This window comes from Ammospiza nelsoni, chromosome 9, assembly GCF_027579445.1.
Source record: "Ammospiza nelsoni isolate bAmmNel1 chromosome 9, bAmmNel1.pri, whole genome shotgun sequence".
Classification (NCBI taxonomy): Eukaryota; Metazoa; Chordata; class Aves; order Passeriformes; family Passerellidae; genus Ammospiza; species Ammospiza nelsoni.
The window spans coordinates 35,227,260-35,247,389 of NC_080641.1; the positions used below are offsets into that span (position 1 = coordinate 35,227,260).

Below are 20,130 nucleotides of genomic sequence, written 5' to 3' on the forward strand. Positions count from 1 at the left end.
CGCCCGCCGCGACACCGCCCCGCCCGCCGCTCGACCTTCCCGCGGGGCTGCGGCGCCTCGCTCGCGGGGGATTCGCCCCTGAGTCAGCAAAGTCGCGCCCGCCGGCTCTTTCGGCACCGCCCGCGGGGACCGTGTGAGGGTCGGGGATGCGGCTCCTGGGCGGAGGCGCCGGGCGCGCGTGAGCCGCGGCTCTGCAGGGGCACGGCCGAGGCCGCGGTGTCCTCGCTGTGACACGGCCGCGATGCCCGACGGGCGCGCCGGGCGCTGCCCCGCGCCGGCCCGGGGACAGCGCTGAGCCGGGCAGGTGAGGCACCGGGGCTGCACGGAGGACACGGTGAACGACCGCCGGGTCCGCATCTTTGTTGTGTTTATTCGGGGTGGTGTTACGGGTGTTGTGCGTAACCTGGAGCTGTTATTGTGTCTCCCAAGAGCTTCACGCCCAGCAAGAGCCCCCGTTCCCCGAGGACCCCCCGTTCGCCTCACGGCCGATGAGACTCCCCCCGCGCCTCTGCGGCTCCCCGCGTGAGTACGGCGGCCGCGGCCGGACTGGGGAGGGGAGGGGGAGCGGGGCGATGATGCCGAGGCGGCGGCGGGCGGGGCCGGGGGCACTCGGGGGCCGTGAGGGGCCGCGGTGAGCGGGAGCTGCAGCACCGAGCACCGGCCGGGGCGGGGCCCGGGCATTGAATGAGCTCAGAGGAGACGTGGCCTCAGCGTGATTGCCAGGTGGGGGGCGGGGCTTGTTCTTTGGTGACACGCGAGGGGCGTGGCTTGTGCCGGATGACATATATGGGCATGAGGGGGCGGCGGCGGCCGCGCCTCGGCCGGCTGGGGGCGTGGCCTTGCGGTTTGAGTGACAGGCGGGACCTGTGGCGTCGTGACAAACGAGGGGCGTGGCGTGTGCGCTGAGTGGCAGGCGGTGGGGAGCGGTGTGCGCTTTGATTGACGTGTAAGGAGGTGGCCTTAGACTTTGAGTGACAGATTCAGCCTTGCCTGTGCGTTGCGTGACAGGCGAGGGCGTGGCCAATCCCCCAAGTGACAGGAAGGGGGCGCGTCCTCCGCCCTGACTGACAGGCTGAACAGCGCTATATTACACACTAGTGGGCGTGTCCTCCCGTTGACTGACAGGCGCGGATAGGCGTGGCCTCCCCTGACTGACAGCCGCCGCACGCGCCCTGCCCGCTTCCCGCGGTGCGCGGTGACGTCGTGCGTAACGTGGCCACGCCCCTCCCGCCCCGCCGCCGCTCCCGGTCCCGTCCCCGCTGCTCCCGCCGCTCCCCCCGGGATCCGGCGGCGCTCGCCGGCGATGTGACCCCTGCCCGGGAATACCAGCGACCATGGCTGAGGTGAGAGCGTCGGGGGCCCGCCCGGGAACTTGTTGCGCGGCGCCGCAAGTTTGTTGCGGGGAGCGGAGGCCCGCGGGCACCGGCGGTCCCGCCCGCTCCCCTCAGGGAGCCGCCCGCTCCCGTTCGGGGCCGTCCCGGGGGCTGAAGGCGCCTGAGGGGAGCGGGCGGGACCGAGCGCGGCGCCTCCCGGTTCTTATAGGACCGCGTATGCTAAACCAGCGCTTTATTTCCTTTAAATATCTTTTTTGTAATCCCTAAAACAAAGGGGAATTGCTTAAAAGGCAGCCCGGGAGAGCTTTCTGGTGGAATTCCCAGGATTTGCGGGGATGGGGGGGTTAGCTGGGTATAATGGGAGTTGTGTTGCGGGATGTAAGATGATAATGATAGGGAAATAATGGGGAAATGGGAAAAAAGCCTCTTGATCGCAGGGCTGGGTTGCTGGGGTTGGATTGGCCCGTCCCGATAGGATCAGCTCTTTGCCTTTCAGGAGGGGACTGGTGAATGGATATTCCCTGAAGTTTTCCCTAAATTATCCCCAGATCCCAATCTCGGGGCTGTTTGCTGCTCTGACAGTGTCGACAAATGTGTTGGAAATGGAAATTTGAAAAATATACTTTGGTAAAGTAAAACCTGTGGGACAGGTGTTGCTCCCAGGGTGAGCTGAGAGTGTCCAGATTTTGGATTTTATAGATGGAGCTTCTCCCCTTGAAATTCCTGCATGTATGGGGTTTTCCCCTTAAATTGCTTTCTCTTTCCCTTCCAAACGAAACCTTTAATGGAGCACTCTTCCTGTTGTTGGGACAACACGTCCTGAGCTAATCTTAGAAGTTCTGAGAACCTGCCTGGGTGGTTTTGTATCTCCAGAGGGAATCACAGGTCTGATCCCAAAAATGTGGGTTTGAAACCCACTCCTACAGAGCTGGAGAGACAGTGGTGCCTTTGCTGTGGCCATCAGAGTATTGGGGATGTTTGGCTGGAGTTTTTGTCCATTTTTTAGTGAATTAACCCCAGTTTCCTGTGGCAGTCCCTCTGTGTCGTGTGGGGCTGAGCTGGGGTCGCTCCCTGCTCGCTGTCCCAGCCCCAGGGCAGGGAGGTCCCACCGGGATGTGGGGCTGCCCACCTGTGGCTTTTCCCTTGTGGATGTGGTTCCTGTGGCTGAGGTCCCAATACTGCACTGGGGGGTTTCATCTTGGCCTTTTTGGAGGTGAATTCCTTGTTCTTTTGGGGCAGGGGCAGCGTTTGGTCAGCCTGTGGGTGAGTTCATCCCCAGGCAACTGTTGCATCTTCATGGGGAAACAGTAATAATTTAAAAAATTGATACCTGGAGTGATTTAAGGTCCTGGATACAGTTTCCAGCTCGGTTTGTGTCCCTGCCCCTGGCAGAGCTGGAACTACATGGTGTTTAGGGCTCCTTCCAGCCCCAAGCGTGCCAGGATTTCATGAATTTAGGAAATCCACAGGGAGCAGAGCGGGAATTGTCCTTAGCATGGCATTTCCACGTAGCTTTGGTGGCAGCCACGGCCTGGAGGAGCTGCAGATCACCAAAGGGTGGATGGCAAGGTGGCAGGCCGATGGTTCCTGCCCTCTTTGCCATCCTACAACCTTGTGCTGCTGTTTGGGGGTGCGCAGAGCTCATCCTGCCCTCAGGAACTCATCCTGCCCTCTTTGCCATCCTAGAACCTGTGTTGCAGAGGATCAGGACAGCCCCTCCCGTCCCAGTGTGGCTCTGGGACTGTTGGGTTGCACAGGAAGGCCCTTCAGAAAGCAGGGCTGGAGGCCAGAAAGTGAAACTAAATTCACCAAAAGTGCTGCTTCACTTTTGCAGAAGCGATTTGAATACAGGACAGACAAAGAGAAAAAAAAATATTTTGAATATATATTAAATTTGGGATTAATAACCTGTGTTAGGGATCCTTTTACATGATTCCTCATACTCCAACATGTCAGAAGTTTGTTCCAGACATAAACTGGAAAGAAAATATCTCTAACTTAAGATCAGCTGAAGCTTTGTGGCTGTTCCAGTATCCTGCATTAAGCTGCTTACGGGGTGGTTTTGGTGGAGGGAATGCTGATACACACAGATTTTCTCCAAAATAAGTATTTTAATGCCTCCTGAGAAGAAAAGGTTGGTGCTGAAAAGCTTGATTAGCAGCTGAAAGAGAATGGTTTTTGTAAATTCAGCCTTTATAGTGGTGGAGTGAAATGTAAGTGAGAGAATGAGATCTTCTGATCCCCTCTGGAAGAGCTGGGGTCAGGCTTTTGTGTGGAGCAGAGGCAGCTCAGTACCTGCTGTCATTTCCAGAAGTGCCAATTCCTGCTGTTCCTTGTGTTCCATGAAGGGATGCACCAGCCAGGTTCCTGCAGGATATCCTTGCCAGGATACTGAGCATGCAAAAATAAAGGGAACCAGAGGGGGGTTTGGGGTTTTTGTTGTCCTTCAGTGAATTAGGAGTGGGAGAGAGGGTGGCCATGTGTGGCCAGTGGTGAGGTGGGAGCACTGGGGACTAAATACCCCTGATTTTTGGCTGGCATAGCTTGGAATTACCTGCAGGCTGGTTTAGCTCTGGGTTGAGGGGTCTGACAGGCCCTGAAAGGGGAGATCCTGCTCCTCCTGCTGCCTTTGTGTCCTGGCCCTGAGCTTCCGTGGGCTGATCCATCTTGCTGAGAGCCTCAGGGCAGGCAGGGAGAGATCCCACAGGAGCTGGAATGGGGCAGCAGGAGCAGCCCTGGAGCAGCAGGTCCCCAGGAGGGTCAGGGGACAGCTCCTGCCAGGAGGGGACGGCCAGGGAAATCGGGCTGGGAACAGGGACAGGAGCAGAGGGAACGGCCCCGGGCTGGGCACGGGCAGCTCAGGGTGGATATTGGGGAAATTCCTTCGTGGAAAGGTTCCCCAGCCCTGGCACGGCTGCCCAGGGCAGGGCTGAGTGCCCATGCCTGCAGGGATTCCAGCCCCTGTGGATGTGGCACCTGGGGACATGGCAGTGGTGGCCTTGGCAGTGCTTGGAATGGATGGGCTTGGAGATGTTTTCCAACCCAGGGGATTCCATGGTTCCCTTCCCGTGACTGATGCTGGAACATAATTCCTGTTTCTCCCAAAGCTCCGGCAGGCAGCTGAGCAGCTCCGTGTGGTTCTCACACAGAATGTCTGAGGTTCCTCAATTTTCTGACTTGCTGAAATAAAAACTGAAGTTTTGCTTCTGCAGAGGGAATTTCTGAGGGGATAAAAACCTGGACTGGCATTTTATGGTGTTGGGAAAGGATGGGAAGGAGCAGGAGCTCTCCTCTGGTGTCAGTGGACAGTTCAATGTCTCAACCTAATTTCTTTGAGTGCACTTCAATGTTTTTAAATTTCTGAAAGTTTTGTTGTTTTCAACCAAAAAATCAGTTTATTCACATGGTGTGCTTTAAGAAGTCATCTATAAATCCCTATTGTCTGGAAAAATTCCCCTTTTCCTCAACGTTCTGCTTCTTTCAGCTGAAGAATTTTAAACTTTGGGAATGTCACTGAATTCTGTTTTCATACTTTGAGCATTACTTTCTGATTTCTGTTTTGGAACAGCTTCAGTGCTGAAGGAATACGTGACCTGCTAACTGTTCTGAGTAACCTTTTCACTTTCTTGGTGTTTTTGTTGAACTAAGGTGTAGTAGGAAGTTCACACAGTCACTGATGTGTTTGCTAATTGAGCTGTTTGAACAGTCAGGGTTTTTGAGGAGCTCCTGGATACAGAACAAGGTTAAAATAGATTAAATCCAGTTTTCCTACTGATCTAAATCACCATTAAAATCAGGCATTGACAGCAGTCAATCATGTTTTTCCTGGTTTGATCTTAGCTGTAACTAATGGAGGGTTTTGTGTCATTTTGAGCAGTGTTTGTGGAACGCTGCACTGAGGTAGCAGTGAACCTAAAGGAGAGCTGGGAATTCTGGATTTTCCCTTCCTTGGTGAGGGAATAAACCCCAAAGTGGTTGCTATAGGCACTGCTTGGATCCCCTCAAGGGAATTGCAGGGATAGAGTGGCACTCTGCATTTTTAATCTTAAAAAGAGGGTGGCCCTTGAGTTCTTTTGTTGTAGTAGAAGAGTTTTGAGGATATTTTCCACATGTGATCAAACACTGATGGTTTTGGGCTTCCAGTCAGGACTTCAAGTCCTTCCTGATGCAGCAGAGGGATTTAGGCAGAGGCTGGAATTGTTGTAAAGTTGTTTCTTTTTGAGCCTTTTCCTGGCCAGAAGCCCCAGGCTGCATTAATATTTCCCTCCTAATCCATTCACGTCACAAATTGTCCATAGGAATGTTTCCTTGTGCTGCCTGGCATATGACTGGGGCTGGTTGCTTCTGGGATTCTGTAGCAGGATCCAATCACTCCATAAAATCCCAGGTTTCTTAGCACAGTATTTTAGATTGTTACAGGAAGTTAAGGTGAAAATGAATAGGAGATGGGGAAGTGTGGAACCGTGTCCTTCAGGCAGGGCAGGTGGAGTTGTGATTGTGATTCCAGAATTCTCTTGGAATGGGAAGCTCTCCTGGGGAAGCTGCAGGGGATTCATCTCCTGTCCCTCCCCAGATTCCTCAGCCTGGAGCAGCAGCACTTCCCTGAGGCCAGTCCCTTGGGAAATGCCTGCCTGGATTCTGGATGGCACCTCGGGCAGAAGCCATTGGCAGCACCCTGCAGTGCCCTGTCCCTTGTGTGCCTCAGCACCAGGAGAGCTCTGAGCTGCCCTGGCAGGGGTTCCTGCTGGGATGGAGCCCAGTCCTTCAGTGCAGGGGGATCAGCTGCTGGCCTGGCACTCTGGTGTCCCTGTCACCTCTCTGCCCTGCCCTGTCCCTGCCAGGGCCTGAAGGGGCTCCAGGAGAGCTGCAGAGGGGCTGGGGACAGGGATGGAGGGACAGGACACAGGGAATGGCTGGAAGCTGAAAGAGGATAGGTTTGGGTGGATATTGGGAAGGAATTCTGGCTGTGAGGGTGGGCAGGCCCTGGAATAGAATTCCCAGATTTGCTGTGGCTGCCCCTGGATCCCTGCAGTGCCAAGGCCAGGCTGGACACCCTGGGACAATGGGAGGGGTCCCTGCCATGGCAGGGTGGGTTTAAGCTCTCCTCTCCAGGCTGAACAGGCACAGCTCTCTCAGGAATCTCAGAGCTCAGCATTGTGGGATGATTTGGGGTGGGACACAGCTCAGGAGGTCTCTGGTGGGACCTTCTCTGCCCTCAGGGCTGCCTCCAGCCTGGTCTTGAAAACTTCCAAAGACAAACATTGGGAAAAGTCCTCTGGATACAGGGGTCAAGTCTCAGAGGGAAATGGCCAGGACAGCTTTGCTGAGGTGGAAGCTGCAAGGCTGTGAGGTTCACATTTGGGATCTGGGATTTCAAACATTGCAGTTGGTCCTTGTCTTCTGGAAGGACAGGAATTTTAGAAAGTGAAAATCCATGGGTGTAAAGGCTTCCATTTGAGGGATGTCACTGCAGTTTGGGCTGTGGAAATGTTCACATGTAGGACTGGAAAAGAGGACCAGAAGTGGTTTTCTTTTTTTCCTTGCTTCAATGTTGCTATTTTCTCCCCAAGATAAAAATGTGACCTTTTAAAAAAAAATTAACACAAGTTAATTTGCAACACAACACACAGAGAGGGGCAGGCTGGGGCTGTTGCCTTCCTCTTATGGAAAGGGACACATCCCCTCTGGAATAAAAGGTGTTTTTCCCTGTTTTACCCAGTTCTTTTCTCCAGGCCCAGCTCACAGGAGAGTTTATTAACTTTGGGATATTTTGCTGTTGCAGAGTTCAAGACCTGAACAAATTGATGGGCTTGTCAGGCATATTGCTATCAATATAAGGATAATTTAATTCTAGTTTTTAACTGTTTTATGTAACACTTCAGGAGCTATTAAAGATAACTGAGTCAATTTGGACAGGATGTGTATTTGTCTTGTAGACACTGCAGATTATTCTGCAAACTTTAAGATGTTTCATTATTAATCAGTTCTGTTAAACAGTGTGAAAGGTGTTAGCAGAGACAAGAGTTTTGCGGGTAGGAGTGAAACTGTGCAGTGTCTGTCCCTTCTGTTCAGGTGGTTTTGCTGTAGGGGAGAGAAAGCTCAGTGCATCCCCCTTGGAGCATCCCAATAAATCCCCCTGGAGTATCCCAATAAATCCCCCTGGAGTATCCCAGTGCATCCCATTTGGAGTATCCCAGTGCATCTCCCTTGGAGTATCCCAATAAATCCCTCTAGAGCATCCCAGTGCATCCTCCTTGGAGTATCCCAGTGCATCCCCCATGGAGTATCCCAGTGCATCCCCCTTGGAGCATCCCAGTGCATTCCCCTTGGAGTGTCCCAGTGCATTCCCCTTGGAGCATCCCAGTAAATCCCTCTGGAGCATCCCAGTGCATCCCACGTGCTGGAATCAGACCTGGCCATCCCCTGCAGCCCTGGGAATTGCCTGGAATAAACTGGGCACGGCTGCTGCCTCCTGAGCTGAATGAACTGTCACAGTGCTGGGGAGTGCTGGGCATGTTCCCATGTGTGACACATCTCTGCTGCCTTCGCCTCTTGGCAGCCACAGGTGTCTGAGGGACACTGGCCAGCTTCAGTCCACCTATCCCATATCCATCTATCCTGTATCCATGCCTGGGGAATGGATTGGATGGGATCTGTCCCATCTATCCCATATCCTGGGAATGGATTGGATGGGATCTGTCCCATCTATCTCATATCCACACCCTGAGAAATGGATTGGATGGGATCTGTCCCATCTATCCCATATCCAGGGAATGGATTGGATGGGATCTGTCCCATCTATCCCATATCCACACCCTGAGGAATGGATTGGATGGGATCTGTCCCATCTATTCCATATCCAGGGAATGGATTGGATGGGATCTGTCCCATCTATCTCATATCCACACCCTGAGGAATGGATTGGATGGGATCTGTCCCATCTATCCCATATCCTGGGAATGGATTGGATGGGATCTGTCCCATCTATCGCATATCCACACCCTGAGGAATGTGTTGGATGGGATCTATCCCATCCATCCCATATCCTGTTGGATACATCCTGGGAATGCACTGGATGTGATCTGGCAGGTTGTTGCTGCCAGTGTCCCTCACCTTGGGAAGTCCTGTCTTTCCTGGGATCCCTGAAAATACCCTGGAATCAAGCAGTGGCACTCAGCAGTGCTGGTGCTTTGGGGCTCAGTGTCTGTCCTTCCCCTCTTTGCCTGGGGTTTGTTCCTGCAGCCCCCAGAGCTGGGCTCCCTCCAGGCTGCTCTGGAGCATTAACAGGGGAGCTCCTCGGTGTATCCCTGCAGCAGGAGTCCTTGCCCACTGGAGATCTGCTCAGTGTCCATGAGTTAGGAGTTCCTGGGTGATTTTCATTCCTTTGGGCTCACAGCAGGCTGCTCACTGTTACCTTTGCTGATGGTGCACTTCCAGAACAATTGCAGTGTGCATTGCCTGTGGATGGTCACTATCCCTGATTTTTCTTGTATTTTTCTCTCCTGGGCCTTGGATCCCAATATCCTTTGATAGGTGGCAGCTCCTTGTTCCCATGAGTGCCCTTGAGGCAAAAAGTGCTCTGTGCTTCCCTGGGAATGGCTAGGCAGGAAATGAAGATCACTGAAGAACAAGAATCCTATCAGTTCTTCTGTGATAGAATTCCTGTTGCCTTTTCCCAGAATTCCTGTCCCATGGCCGTGCCATCCTTAGGAATGTGGATCTGGGATGCGGCCCTCAGCAGTGCCAGGAAATTGTCATCACTAAATGCCCCCAAAGCCATCTGTTGTGCCCTGGCCAGAGCCACCATCCCTTGGAGGCAGGGCATGGGACTGACCAGCCCTTGTCTTGGGGCAGCTCTGCAACCAGAGGCTGCTCCCTCACCCTCTGTGCTGCCAGCCTGGCACTGCAGGGTTTTCCAGCTCTCCTTTCCATGTGTCCAGCCCCAGACTGGTGTTTGCAGCCCAGCTGGCACTCACAGAGGCCAGAGTCAGGGAGAGGCTGGAGAAGTGGTGCCAGTCACCTTGGGGATGGGCTGGCACAGCTGGCACTGGAGTGGTGCCAGAGGTCAGGGCTGCTCCTGGCTGCAGCTGGGCATTAATAAAGATGAGCAGGAGTGTGACACTGCTCAGGGCTGGAAATAGAAGCAGGAAATGATTGGCAGCTCGTCCCAGGCTGGAAAGCCAGGAATGCAGACAGGAGAGTGCACGGGCAGGGCAGGTGTCACTGGCAAAGCCTGGGAGAAGGGGCAGGGAGCCAGAGGCTGCTTTTGGGAGCCACAGCTCCCTGAACTCCCCTGATCCCCGCTTTGTGTCCTGTTCTTCCTTCTGCATTGAGTCCTGTCCCAGAACTTCCCTGCCCAGGCTGGAGCTGAGCTGGGTCAGCCCCTTGGGCATGGAGCAGCCAGAATTCCCCATGGATCGTCACCAAATCAGTGATAAACCCATAACCTGCTTTGCAGCTGAGACCTCCTCAGCACTCCTTTGTTACAGCCAAAATTATCCAGGGAGGCAGGGAACCTTTTGGAAAGAGGTTTTTTGGCAAAGTGAGTGTCAATTTGTGTAAGAGGCTCCCAATAACAACACATTTTAATGGCTTTTCCCTCATTCCACAAGGAATTCTCATTGTGGTTTGGGATTCCTTTAAAAAGTGTGTCCCTGAATTGAAGGAGAACAGGAATTTGTGCTCAGCTTCAAACTGGAATAATTTCTCTTGGACTGGGACTCACTGGAGTCTGGGATATCCCTGGGCTGTGGAAAGGGAGATTTTTACCTGGAGTTAGATCACAGCTAAAGCTTTAATAATTTAATTCCAGAGGAGTTCTAAGATGGTATTTGCAGAATTGGTTGTTTCCTAAGGAAAATATTTTATCCCTCAGAATAAATTCTTCTCAGGCCTTTGAATCCAGCTCTGTTCCTTGGAGGGCAGAGTCATTGCTGGAATAATTTTTCATCCTGCAATTAAGGTTGGAAAAGATCATGGAATCCATGCCATGAGTCCATGTCCCCAAGTGCCACCAGGTTTGGGACACCTGCAGGTGCTGATTCCAGCCCATTCCAGGAGGAAAAGGGGAGGCTCTCTGTGGCTTCCCTCCTGGTCTGGGAAGATTGAATTCATTTGGTTTCCTCTGGGAAATGGATTCGTAGAGAAATGTTAAAGCCTGACAGAAGGTTCACATAGTGTGGATTTCTATGTAAATGTTGAGATAAGAAATGTTGATTTAGAAATGGAATAGGATAGAAATTGCTGAGAGAGAAATGGAATTAGAAACAACTTTTAAAGAGTGGTTTTGTAAAAAAGATGAGATATTTTGGAGAAATAGAATTATGAAAGGTGGATTATAGTAGGATTTATGAGGGGTCATTTCAGATTATTGGTTTTAAGGTATTTTTAACATACTGTTATGAAAGTTGATAGGTTAAGAAATGTTTAGAGTGTATTGCAACTAAGAAATAGTTGGGTCACACTTTAAGATTTCTCTGCAAATTCATTTCTCACAGTTTCCAACCAAAGATTGCTGCAAACTCAGTAAGACTTTGTTAATTTGTGTTAATGATCATGTATTGCATTCTATTAATTATGCAGGTTCATCAGACAAACAAATCACCAAATAAAGACCAGTCCAGGTTGCTGATGCTGATATTCAGCTCCAGATCAGGAGTGCTGGACTGTGGAATTTGTTAAGATAATCTTTGCAAATAAAGACTTTTTTGGGTGTAGTGATTAGCAAAACTTCCCCTGATGTTGTGCAACCATCTGCAAAACATTTGTGGGGTTTCCCCATTAATGTGAATTTCTCTGGGAATCCTGGGGGGCCTCAGGAGAGCTGGAGAGGGGGACAAGGAGACACGGGGATGGATGGATGGATGGATGGGATGCTGGCAGGGAATTCAGTGTTTATATTCTGCATTTTCCTGATTCTGGACAATTTTGGAGTTCATTTATACACTGGGGACTCCCACAAAAGGGAGGCAGACGTGTAAGGGAAATTATTCCATAAGAAGGTCTCTTCTCTCTTTGAGGAACTTTTGATATAAAAAGCTTCAAATCAGACAGAATTTTTTCAGTTTTAATTTTGCTTTGCTGCGTCACTAGGCTGAGTTGAGGAGGCAAGTGGAAGGAAAACCCTTCAGAAAATCCAAGTTTTCCCTTGAGGACAGCCTTATACATTAATTAATGTAACAAAATCCACGGTGCCAAGCAATATCTGAGTTTGCAGGAGGTGGCAGGAGCACCACGGGGAAAATTCAGTTTTCCTGCCTTGGAAATAAACATTTCATTACTGTGTGCCTGAAAAGAGTGGGAGCATTTGCTTGAATTATCCAAACAAATGAGCTTTGAATGGCTGACATCCAAATTTCCCCCCAGGGGTTCAAGACTGGCACAAGGAAAGCAGGATTTTGTGGGAGAATATGTTTGTGGAGGTTGTAAAGACCAGGGTACCAAATTCTGGGCCAGAGAGGGGCTCTGCTACCTGGATTATTAGGGAATCATTTTCTTTATCTCAAAAATAATATTTTTTGTTTTTTCCTCACATCTGAGTTAGAGATTCAAATTAAATTGGTTTTTTTCCTTTATTCTGTAAGGTGTTCTTATTATGGTTTGGGATTCCTTTAAAAAGTGTGTCCCTGAATTGAAGGAGAACAGGGAATTTGTGCTCAGCTTCCTCTTAATTTATTGAATTATAATTAAATAATTCCTTAGTAATTCCTCTTAAACTGAGACTCACTGGCAGTGGAATCTGGGATATCCCTGGGTTGTGGAAAAGGGGATTTATACCTGGAGTTCAATCACAGCTAAAGTGAAAGTATTATTTACCTTGGTAAATAATTTTATTTATAAATGTATTAATTTATTTATCAATTTAATTATTATTTATAGACATGTATTTATAATATTTATAAATTTATTTTAAATTTTATTATTTATAAATCTATTTTTCTGCAGTGAGTTGTTCTCTATCAGCTAAATAATTTTATTTACACAGGTTCAACATACCAAAAATAATTTCCTTTCTTTTCTTTTTTTTTTTTAGCCTTCTGTTGAGTCTTCAAGCCCAGGTAAATATTTTTAATAATTTCCAAGGGTTTGGGCATCCTATGGGTGGAAAACTTTCCAGGAGTTCCTTCAGCTGGATTGTTGTTTTCTCCTGAGATTTTATTTCTTTCAGAGAAATAATTAAGTGCTTCATAATTAAATCTTAGAGTCACTCCTCCCTGTCACACCCTCAGTGTGAGGGCAAAGCTTGGAAAATGGAATTTAAATTGTCCAGGGAAAAAAGGGAGAAAATATGAGCAGGGTTGGGATTAAAAATCAGAAAAGGGGGAAAATATGAGTGGAATTGGGATTAAAGATCAGGAGAAAAGGGGGAAAATATGAGTAGGACTGGGATTAAAATTCAGGAGAGAAGATTAGCAGGGTTGGGATTAAAATCAGGAGAAAAGGGGGTAAATATGAGCAGGGCTGGGATTAAGGGAGAATTTTGTGAGTTTTTTTCTGTTTTACTTGCTGAGTTTTTAGTTGTGAGTTTTTTATTTGTTTTTATTTGTGAGTTTTTATTTGTTTTTATTTGATAAGTTTCTATTTGCTGAGTTTTTATTTGTGAGTTAGCTTTTATTTGCAAGGTTTTATTTGTTTTTATTTGTGAGTTGGTTTTTGAGTTTTTATTTGTTGATTTTTATTTGGTTTTATTTGTGAGTTTTTGATGGTGAGTTTTTGACTCTGTAGAGCTCAGTGGAGGCAGGTTTGTGATTATTTAGGCTGAAATGCTCCCAGATAGAATTTCCCAGACGGGCTGTGCAGGAGGTTCCTGCTCCTTCCTGCCAGGATCTCCCCACAAGGGGAATTTCCCTGGGCAGAGTCAGAGGAGCCATAACTGGAATTCCTGCTCACAGCTCTGCTTGGAGCCTCCCTTGCAGACACAGCTGAAGGCCAGCAGAGCTGCAGGCTGCTGGAGTTGAGCTGTTTCTGGAATGTTCCCAGGAGGATCAGCAGCCTCTGATGACCATGAGTTCGACCCCTCGGCTGACATGCTGGTGCACGACTTCGACGACGAGCGCACACTAGAGGAGGAGGAGATGATGGAAGGGGAGACAAACTTCAGGTCTGAAATCGAGGATCTCAACAGGGTAGGTGGCCTCCAGGAGCCTGTCTGGGTCTGGAAAGACAGGAGTCTGCTAGGGAGGGCAGGAGCCTCCCCTGAAATGGAGAATATAAACCCCCCACTCCAAATTGCTATGAATTTTACATGAAGGGGCTCTCAGGCAAAAAGTATGGGAGCAGGAAATAACAGTTCTGTAACAGGGAAGGAAATAAAAGGATAACATAAACAATGCAGTACACTAAAACAACACTGCCAGAGTCAGAACCCAACCTGTCACCCTGTGGGGCAGCCTGTTGGCAGCAGTCCCATTGGAATTGTGGCTCAGCCCTCCTTCAGTGTCAGAGGTGGTTCTGCTGGAGCAGGGATCCTGGAGAAATCCCATTGGAATTGTGGCTCAGCCCTCCTGCAGTGTCAGGGGTGGTTCCCAGTAGAAGGGTGGAAGATCCAGTGGAAGAGGCAGCTGCTGTTGCTCTGGGAAATCCAGTGCAGAAACTGTGCTGGTGTTCCAGAATCTCCAGATTCTATCCAGGCAGGAATGCTTGGCTGGTGTTCCAGAATCCCCAGATTATATCCAGGTAGGAATGCTTGGCTGGTGTTCCAGAATCCCCAGATTATATCCAGGTAGGAATGCTTGGCTGGTGTTCCAGAATCTCCAGATTATATCCAGGTAGGAATGCTTGGCTGGTGTTCCAGAATCTCCAGATTCTATCCAGGTAGAAATGCTTGGCTGGTGTTCCAGAATCTCCAGATTCTATCCAGGTAGGAATGCTTGGCTGGTGTTCCAGAATCTCCAGATTCTATCCAGGTAGGAATGCTTGGCTGGTGTTCCAGAATCTCCAGATTATATCCAGGCAGGAATGCTTGGCTGGTGTTCCAGAATCTCCAGATTATATCCAGGCAGGAATGCTTGGCTGGTGTTTCCAGGATCTCCAGATTCTATCCAGGTAGGAATGCTTGGCTGGTGTTCCAGAATCTCCAGATTATATCCAGGCAGGAATGTTTGGGTGGTGTTCCAGGATCTCCAGATTATATCCAGGCAGGAATGCTTGGCTGGTGTTCCAGGATCTCCAGATTCTATCCAGGCAGGAATGCTTGGCTCCTCCCTCTGGGCTCACATCTCCCAGTGGGATGCTGTAGCTCTTATCAGCCATGCAGTGACATTCAATAGCTGTTATCAGCAGATATCTCCCCTGAGGGGGGAGTGATTGTGGTCACTCAGAGAGATAAGGCAAACTTGCCACTTGACAAAAGACAACTGACATACACAATACATCTTGCCTTGCAATCTGGAACAGATCCCAAACCACACCCACAAAACATGCAGGAATTTTAAAAAATTAATAAATAAATAATGAAGAGAGGGAAAGGCTGAGTAAATTTACCAAGACTTGGGGGAAATAAATGGTACATAAATATTTATAATGTGCTTGGTTAGTTGTTTTTTGCATCTATAGGATGTGAATTTTGGAACTAATATAAATTAAAATATCATCTGACTAAACTTGTGTATTCCAGCTGCACCAGAGTAGTGCTTGTAGGTTCTTGTTTTAAACTAAAACCTCTCATAATTCACAGTTCTTGTGCATTTTGATACAGATATCTGTCAACTAGTGGAGCACTTAGGAATAGCCTCATTTAAAGGAAGATGCAGAGGAAATGATGTCCAAACCCTATTTAAGCATGAATGATTATGCCAATAGCACTTTAAATTAATTTGGTGCATTTAATCAATATTTCCAGTGTAAATGCTAATTTCTTCCTGGTTCTGCTGTCACTTCTGTATTGTCTTCAATTATTTCTCAGGCAGGAATAATATTCTTAAATTACCAAGTGGGTTCATTATAAATGCAGAGTAATTTAGATCCTGTCTGTGGCCTTGTTGGCCCCCAGAACAGATCATTAATGATTCACTAATGAATATTTGATGTACAAATCCTATTTAGCTTAAGTGATTCTGCCAATAGGACTTGAAATTAATTTACTCCATTTAATCTATATTTCCAGTGGAAATTATCTTTTTTTTTTAATCTGCTAATTTCCAGGTTGATACTAAATGGAAAACATAAAGATAAATAAATAGTTGGTGAATCCAAATGTGCTTCATGTAGATTAAATGAGGAGTGGAGCTCCACATGTCTCTCATGTGGGGTTTAAACTGAAAATTGGCTTTTTTCCCTTCATATTTCATGTAACTCTCTCACCACATTACAGCCCTTCAGTTTATCCCCTCATAGCCAGTGGTTGCCTCTAGCTGTGGGTAAATAATAATTAAATACATTCATTGTTTTCACCTTTTCCATTTTGCAATACCCTGAAGCGATGAAGAAATCCCAGTTTTTGTTTTCTCTTGGGGAATTGCTGGTCCCTGGAGCTCTTGGAATTGCAATGGACTATTTGAAGTTAAGAGGCTTAACCTGAGAAAACATTATAAATATAGAAAAACATTATAAATACAAACCCCCTTTGCTGGGTAACACAGGGTCAGTGATATCCCTCTTCCATAATTCTCAAAAAAAATGCAAATTCCAATTTTTCATTTCTAATTCTCAGCTCTGTGGGGATGGGAGTGCTTAAAGCCAGGATATTCCTTTCCAAAATGTCCTGGAGAACATTTGGATGATTCCAGTATGATTTTTCTGCTGGCTCTGCTGCCAGATTTAATTAAGAGCACAGGCCTTTCATGTTATCTGTGTCAGTAAAATATTTATTCCCCATCAAGTGACACTGTGGGGACCAAAAACCATTTAATTGTATGGCTGGGTGTAAAGCTCAACCAGAGAGTAGGGGAATAAGATCTAGAATGGCTCAGTTCAGTAAAAAATAAAATAAAATAAAATAAAATAAAATAAAATAAAATAAAATAATGCGGATAAGAAGTGCTGATAAGCCCTGTCACTCTTGTTTTTACAGAGCACAACCAGCTCCACTTTGTCATTAGGATTATTGGGATGTTTCCAGAAATTAGATCAGTGCAGGCCCTTAGGATAGGAAGTCTAAGGTCAGCCAATAACTAAAAATATCTGATTATCAGCCAACATGTGCATTAGATACTAGGAAAAAACTATTTAGAGCAAGCACACGATTCCAAATAATAAACAAAGGATTTGATGCTTTGAGAGAGAATTTTTAAATGATTCCTCAAAATTTCTGCTCTGAAAAATCTCACTTATGGAGAGAGGCTGGACACTGAGGATTAAAAGTAATAAAGAAATTAATTAGCAGAGCCAGCAATTTTTACTAATACTATTTATTAACAAAATTTAATTAAAAGTATTTATTAGTAGTATGTATTAGTAATTTTTATTAATAAAGGTGAGAGTTTGGGAGCCTTTGTTGTACTTGAATTAGTTTGAGACCTGACAGTACAAATTGAAATGTCTCCTCAGAGCAGACCAGCTTTTTCATGATGTTTAAATAAATTTTTTTAAGGTTTAGCAGGTTTGTTTCCAGCTGGGGAAGGAATTCCTTTTGGAATGGCCATTCTTGGTGGGGGTGTTAGTGATTCCTGTAGTTTGGTGAGAATCTTGATGCTGCAGAGCAATTCCTGTGGGATATCCCTGTTAATTCCCAGGTTTTGTTTGAATTTTGCCCAGGAAAGTGACATGCCCATCCAGGAGATCCTGTTGGGGTGGGAGGTCTGCTAGAAATAAATCAAGGATGGGAAATAAATAATCCCACACAGAAACCCCACATTTTCCTTAAGAGCCCAATCTTCCTATTTTATCAATCCATCAAGGAAATATCCCAGTTAATCCCTGTGGAAATATCCCAGAAATATCCACAAAAACCCCACATTTTTATCAGGAGCCCAAACTTCCAATTTTGCCAGTCCATTCCAAAAGGAATTCCTTTTGGGATGGCCATTCTTGGTGTGGGTGTTAGTGATTCTTGTAGTTTGGTGAGAATCTTGATGCTGCAGAGCAATTCCTGTGGGATATCCCTGTTAATTCCCAGTTTTTGTTGGGATTTTCCCAGGAAAGTGACATGCCCATCCAGGAGATCCTGTTGGGGTGGGAGGTCTGCTGCAAATAAGTCAGGGCTTAGGAAATAAATTATCCTGCAGAAAAAGCCTCCCACATTTTCCTTAAGAGCCCAAAATTCCAGTTTTGCCAGTCCATAGTGACCAATCTGGGTGTAGTTCTAGTGACCATTCTGATCCCTGTGCTTTGGTGAGAACCTTGATGCTGCAGAGCAATTCCTGTGAAATATCCCTGTTAATTCCCAGGTTTTGGTTGAATTTTGCTCAGGAGAGTGACATGCCCGTTGTGTTGAGGTGGGAGGTCTGCTGGAAATAAATTAAGGATTGGGAAATAAGTCATCCCACACAGAAACCCCACATTTTCCTTAGGAGCCCAAACTTCCTGTTAATTTTGCCAGTCCATAGTGGCCATTGTGGGTGTGAGTGCCCTGAGCTGTGGTGAGAACCTTGGTGCCATGGAGCAGTTCCTGTGGGATGTCCCAGTTAATGCCAGTTTCTGGTGGGCTTCCCAGGAGAGTGACATGCCCATCCAGGAGCTGCTGAGCCGCTACGGCTACGATGGCACCGTGCCCCTGCAGGAGGAGGAGGAGGAGGAGGAGGAAGAAGAGGAGGAGGAGGAGGGAGAAGACGATGATGATGTCGATAACGATGACAACAGCGGCTGCAGTGGGGAAAACAAGGTAAATGAGTGCTCGTTTGCATATGTAAATTTGTGATTTGCATACCCGCGCTACTCAGCGTCCCAGGTCATGGCAGAGCTAATTTGTAATAGAGTTGATTTCGTAAACCTTGCTTTACTAATAAGGTTTACTCTTAATTACCCATCTGTATTTCTCTTAATTGCTCTTAATTCCATCTCTCTCATCCCAAGCAGAGGCAATTGAAAGTCCCTGGATGCAGCATCATGTGAGGGATGGGAATTGTCCTTCAGCCTCAGCACTGACATTTTAAATGCCTGCAGACACTTTTAGGGATACAGCTGAACACTCACTTGGAGTAGAAAAGCTGATTATTGAAACTGCACAAACTGCTGGATTAAATGTGGCTCTGGCTCTTGGAAATCCTGCAGGTTTTCCAGCCTGAGCCTTTTAAATTGTGTTTTTCCAGCCTGGTTGTACTTGAATTAACTCACCCTAATGCTTCAAGTATCTTTGCCAAATGTTTAGTTTTGAGCTTAGCATTTTCAAACTCTTTTTCTGTGTTCTCTTCAAATATTTTTCTGATTTTAAAAAAGAGATTTTTCTACTTGGAATGTAGAGTCCTGTCACGGGCACAGCTGCTGCATCCTGTATTTCATTAAGATACCCCTTGGAATTGTCAGTGACTTAAAAGCTGAGGCCTTAGAGGAGGTTTCATTTCCTAGTGTGGCCTTAAATGAGATCCATTCTGGGTTTTTGGTACCTTCACCTATTTGAGAACCCTGGAATGGCACCCAGGGATGAGGAATGGTACATCTGAGTCAGGAGCTGAAGTTGCTGGGATTTACAAGCTGCCTTGACAGGTGCTGGAGAGGATTGTTCTTTGTGGGGGCTGAACAGTTCAAAAGGAAGATCCAGAGTGTGATTGGATTAGGAAAGGTTCAGGGGAGGGGGAGAAACTTATGTAACATGAAGGCTGCAGGGAGAATTCTGTCAGGGAAAATTCTCTCAGGAGAATTTTCTCATGGAAAGGGTGGTCAGGCTTTGCAAGGGGCTGGAGTGTCCAGGGAACCCTTGGATGTGACACTCTGGGCTGGTGGCAGGGTGGGGATGGGTCCCAGCTTGGGCTGGGTGATCCTGGAGGGCTTCTCCAACCTCAGTCACCCTGTGCAGAATCAAACTAAGGCCCAAATGTTCATTTGGCTGAGCTTGGTGCTGCTCCTGCAGGGTCACTCGCTGCTGTGCCCTCAGTGCTCAGTCCCTGCTGGCACAAATGCCATCCTGGCTGTCCTCAGGGCTCCCAGCAGCTGATGGAAGGAGGGCCCTGCCTGTGCTGTCCCTGTGTCCCACACAGGAGCCACCCCTGTCCTGTCCTCTGCAGGGCCCCTCTCCACAGGGACAGTGCAGGGCTGGCACTCTGCCCTCAGCAGCTCTGGCCCAGCTCACACCAGTTCAGCCCTGCACTGGGAGCAAGGATCCCCCACTTCCAGCCCAGTTCACACCAGTTCAGCCCAGCACTGGGATCAGGCCCTCCCAGTCCATCCCAGTTCACATCGGTTCAGCCCAGCACATCCCAGCCCTGCACTGGGAGCAGACACCCCCAGTCCCAGCCCAGTTTACACCAGTCCATCCCAGTCCATCCCAGTCCATCCCAGTCCATCCCAGTTCACATCAGTTCAGCCCAGCACATCCCAGCCCTGCACTGGGAGCAGACACCCCCAGTCCCAGCCCAGTTTACACCAGTCCATCCCAGTCCATCCCAGTCCATCCCAGTCCATCCCAGTCCATCCTGGCCCTGGGAGCAGCCCTCCCAGTCCATCCCAGCCCTAGGATCAGGTCCATCCCAGCCCCCCCAGTCCATCCCATCCCAGTCCATCCCAGCCCCCCCAGTCCATCCCATCCCAGTCCATCCCATCCCAGCCCATCCCAGTCCATCCCATCCCAGCCCATCCCAGTCCATCCCATCCCAGCCCATCCCAGTCCATCCCAGCCCATCCCATCCCAGCCCCCCCAGTCCATCCCATCCCAGCCCCCCCAGTCCATCCCAGCCCCCCCAGCCCATCCCAGCTGTGTTTGCTC

The 20,130-nt window shown here is 48.3% G+C and overlaps 1 protein-coding gene across 3 annotated transcripts in view; it reads left to right on the top strand.

Annotated features, from left to right (window-relative positions):
- Positions 1 to 190: 190 nt before the first annotated feature.
- Positions 191 to 20,130, top strand: part of MIER1 (MIER1 transcriptional regulator) — a 34,499-nt gene continuing 14,559 nt past the window's right edge. The window contains exons 1-5 of one of the 3 annotated variants that reach the window (XM_059478814.1): positions 191 to 304; positions 430 to 522; positions 12,367 to 12,391; positions 13,314 to 13,459; positions 17,926 to 18,093. In XM_059478814.1, the coding sequence (XP_059334797.1) occupies positions 13,361 to 13,459; positions 17,926 to 18,093 (267 nt within the window). In that variant the 5' untranslated portion in view covers positions 191 to 304; positions 430 to 522; positions 12,367 to 12,391; positions 13,314 to 13,360. Of the gene's footprint in view, positions 305 to 429; positions 523 to 848; positions 1,344 to 12,366; positions 12,392 to 13,313; positions 13,460 to 17,782; positions 18,094 to 20,130 lie in introns of those variants that run through there. The other 2 variants (XM_059478812.1, XM_059478815.1) reach the window with 2 other exon arrangements.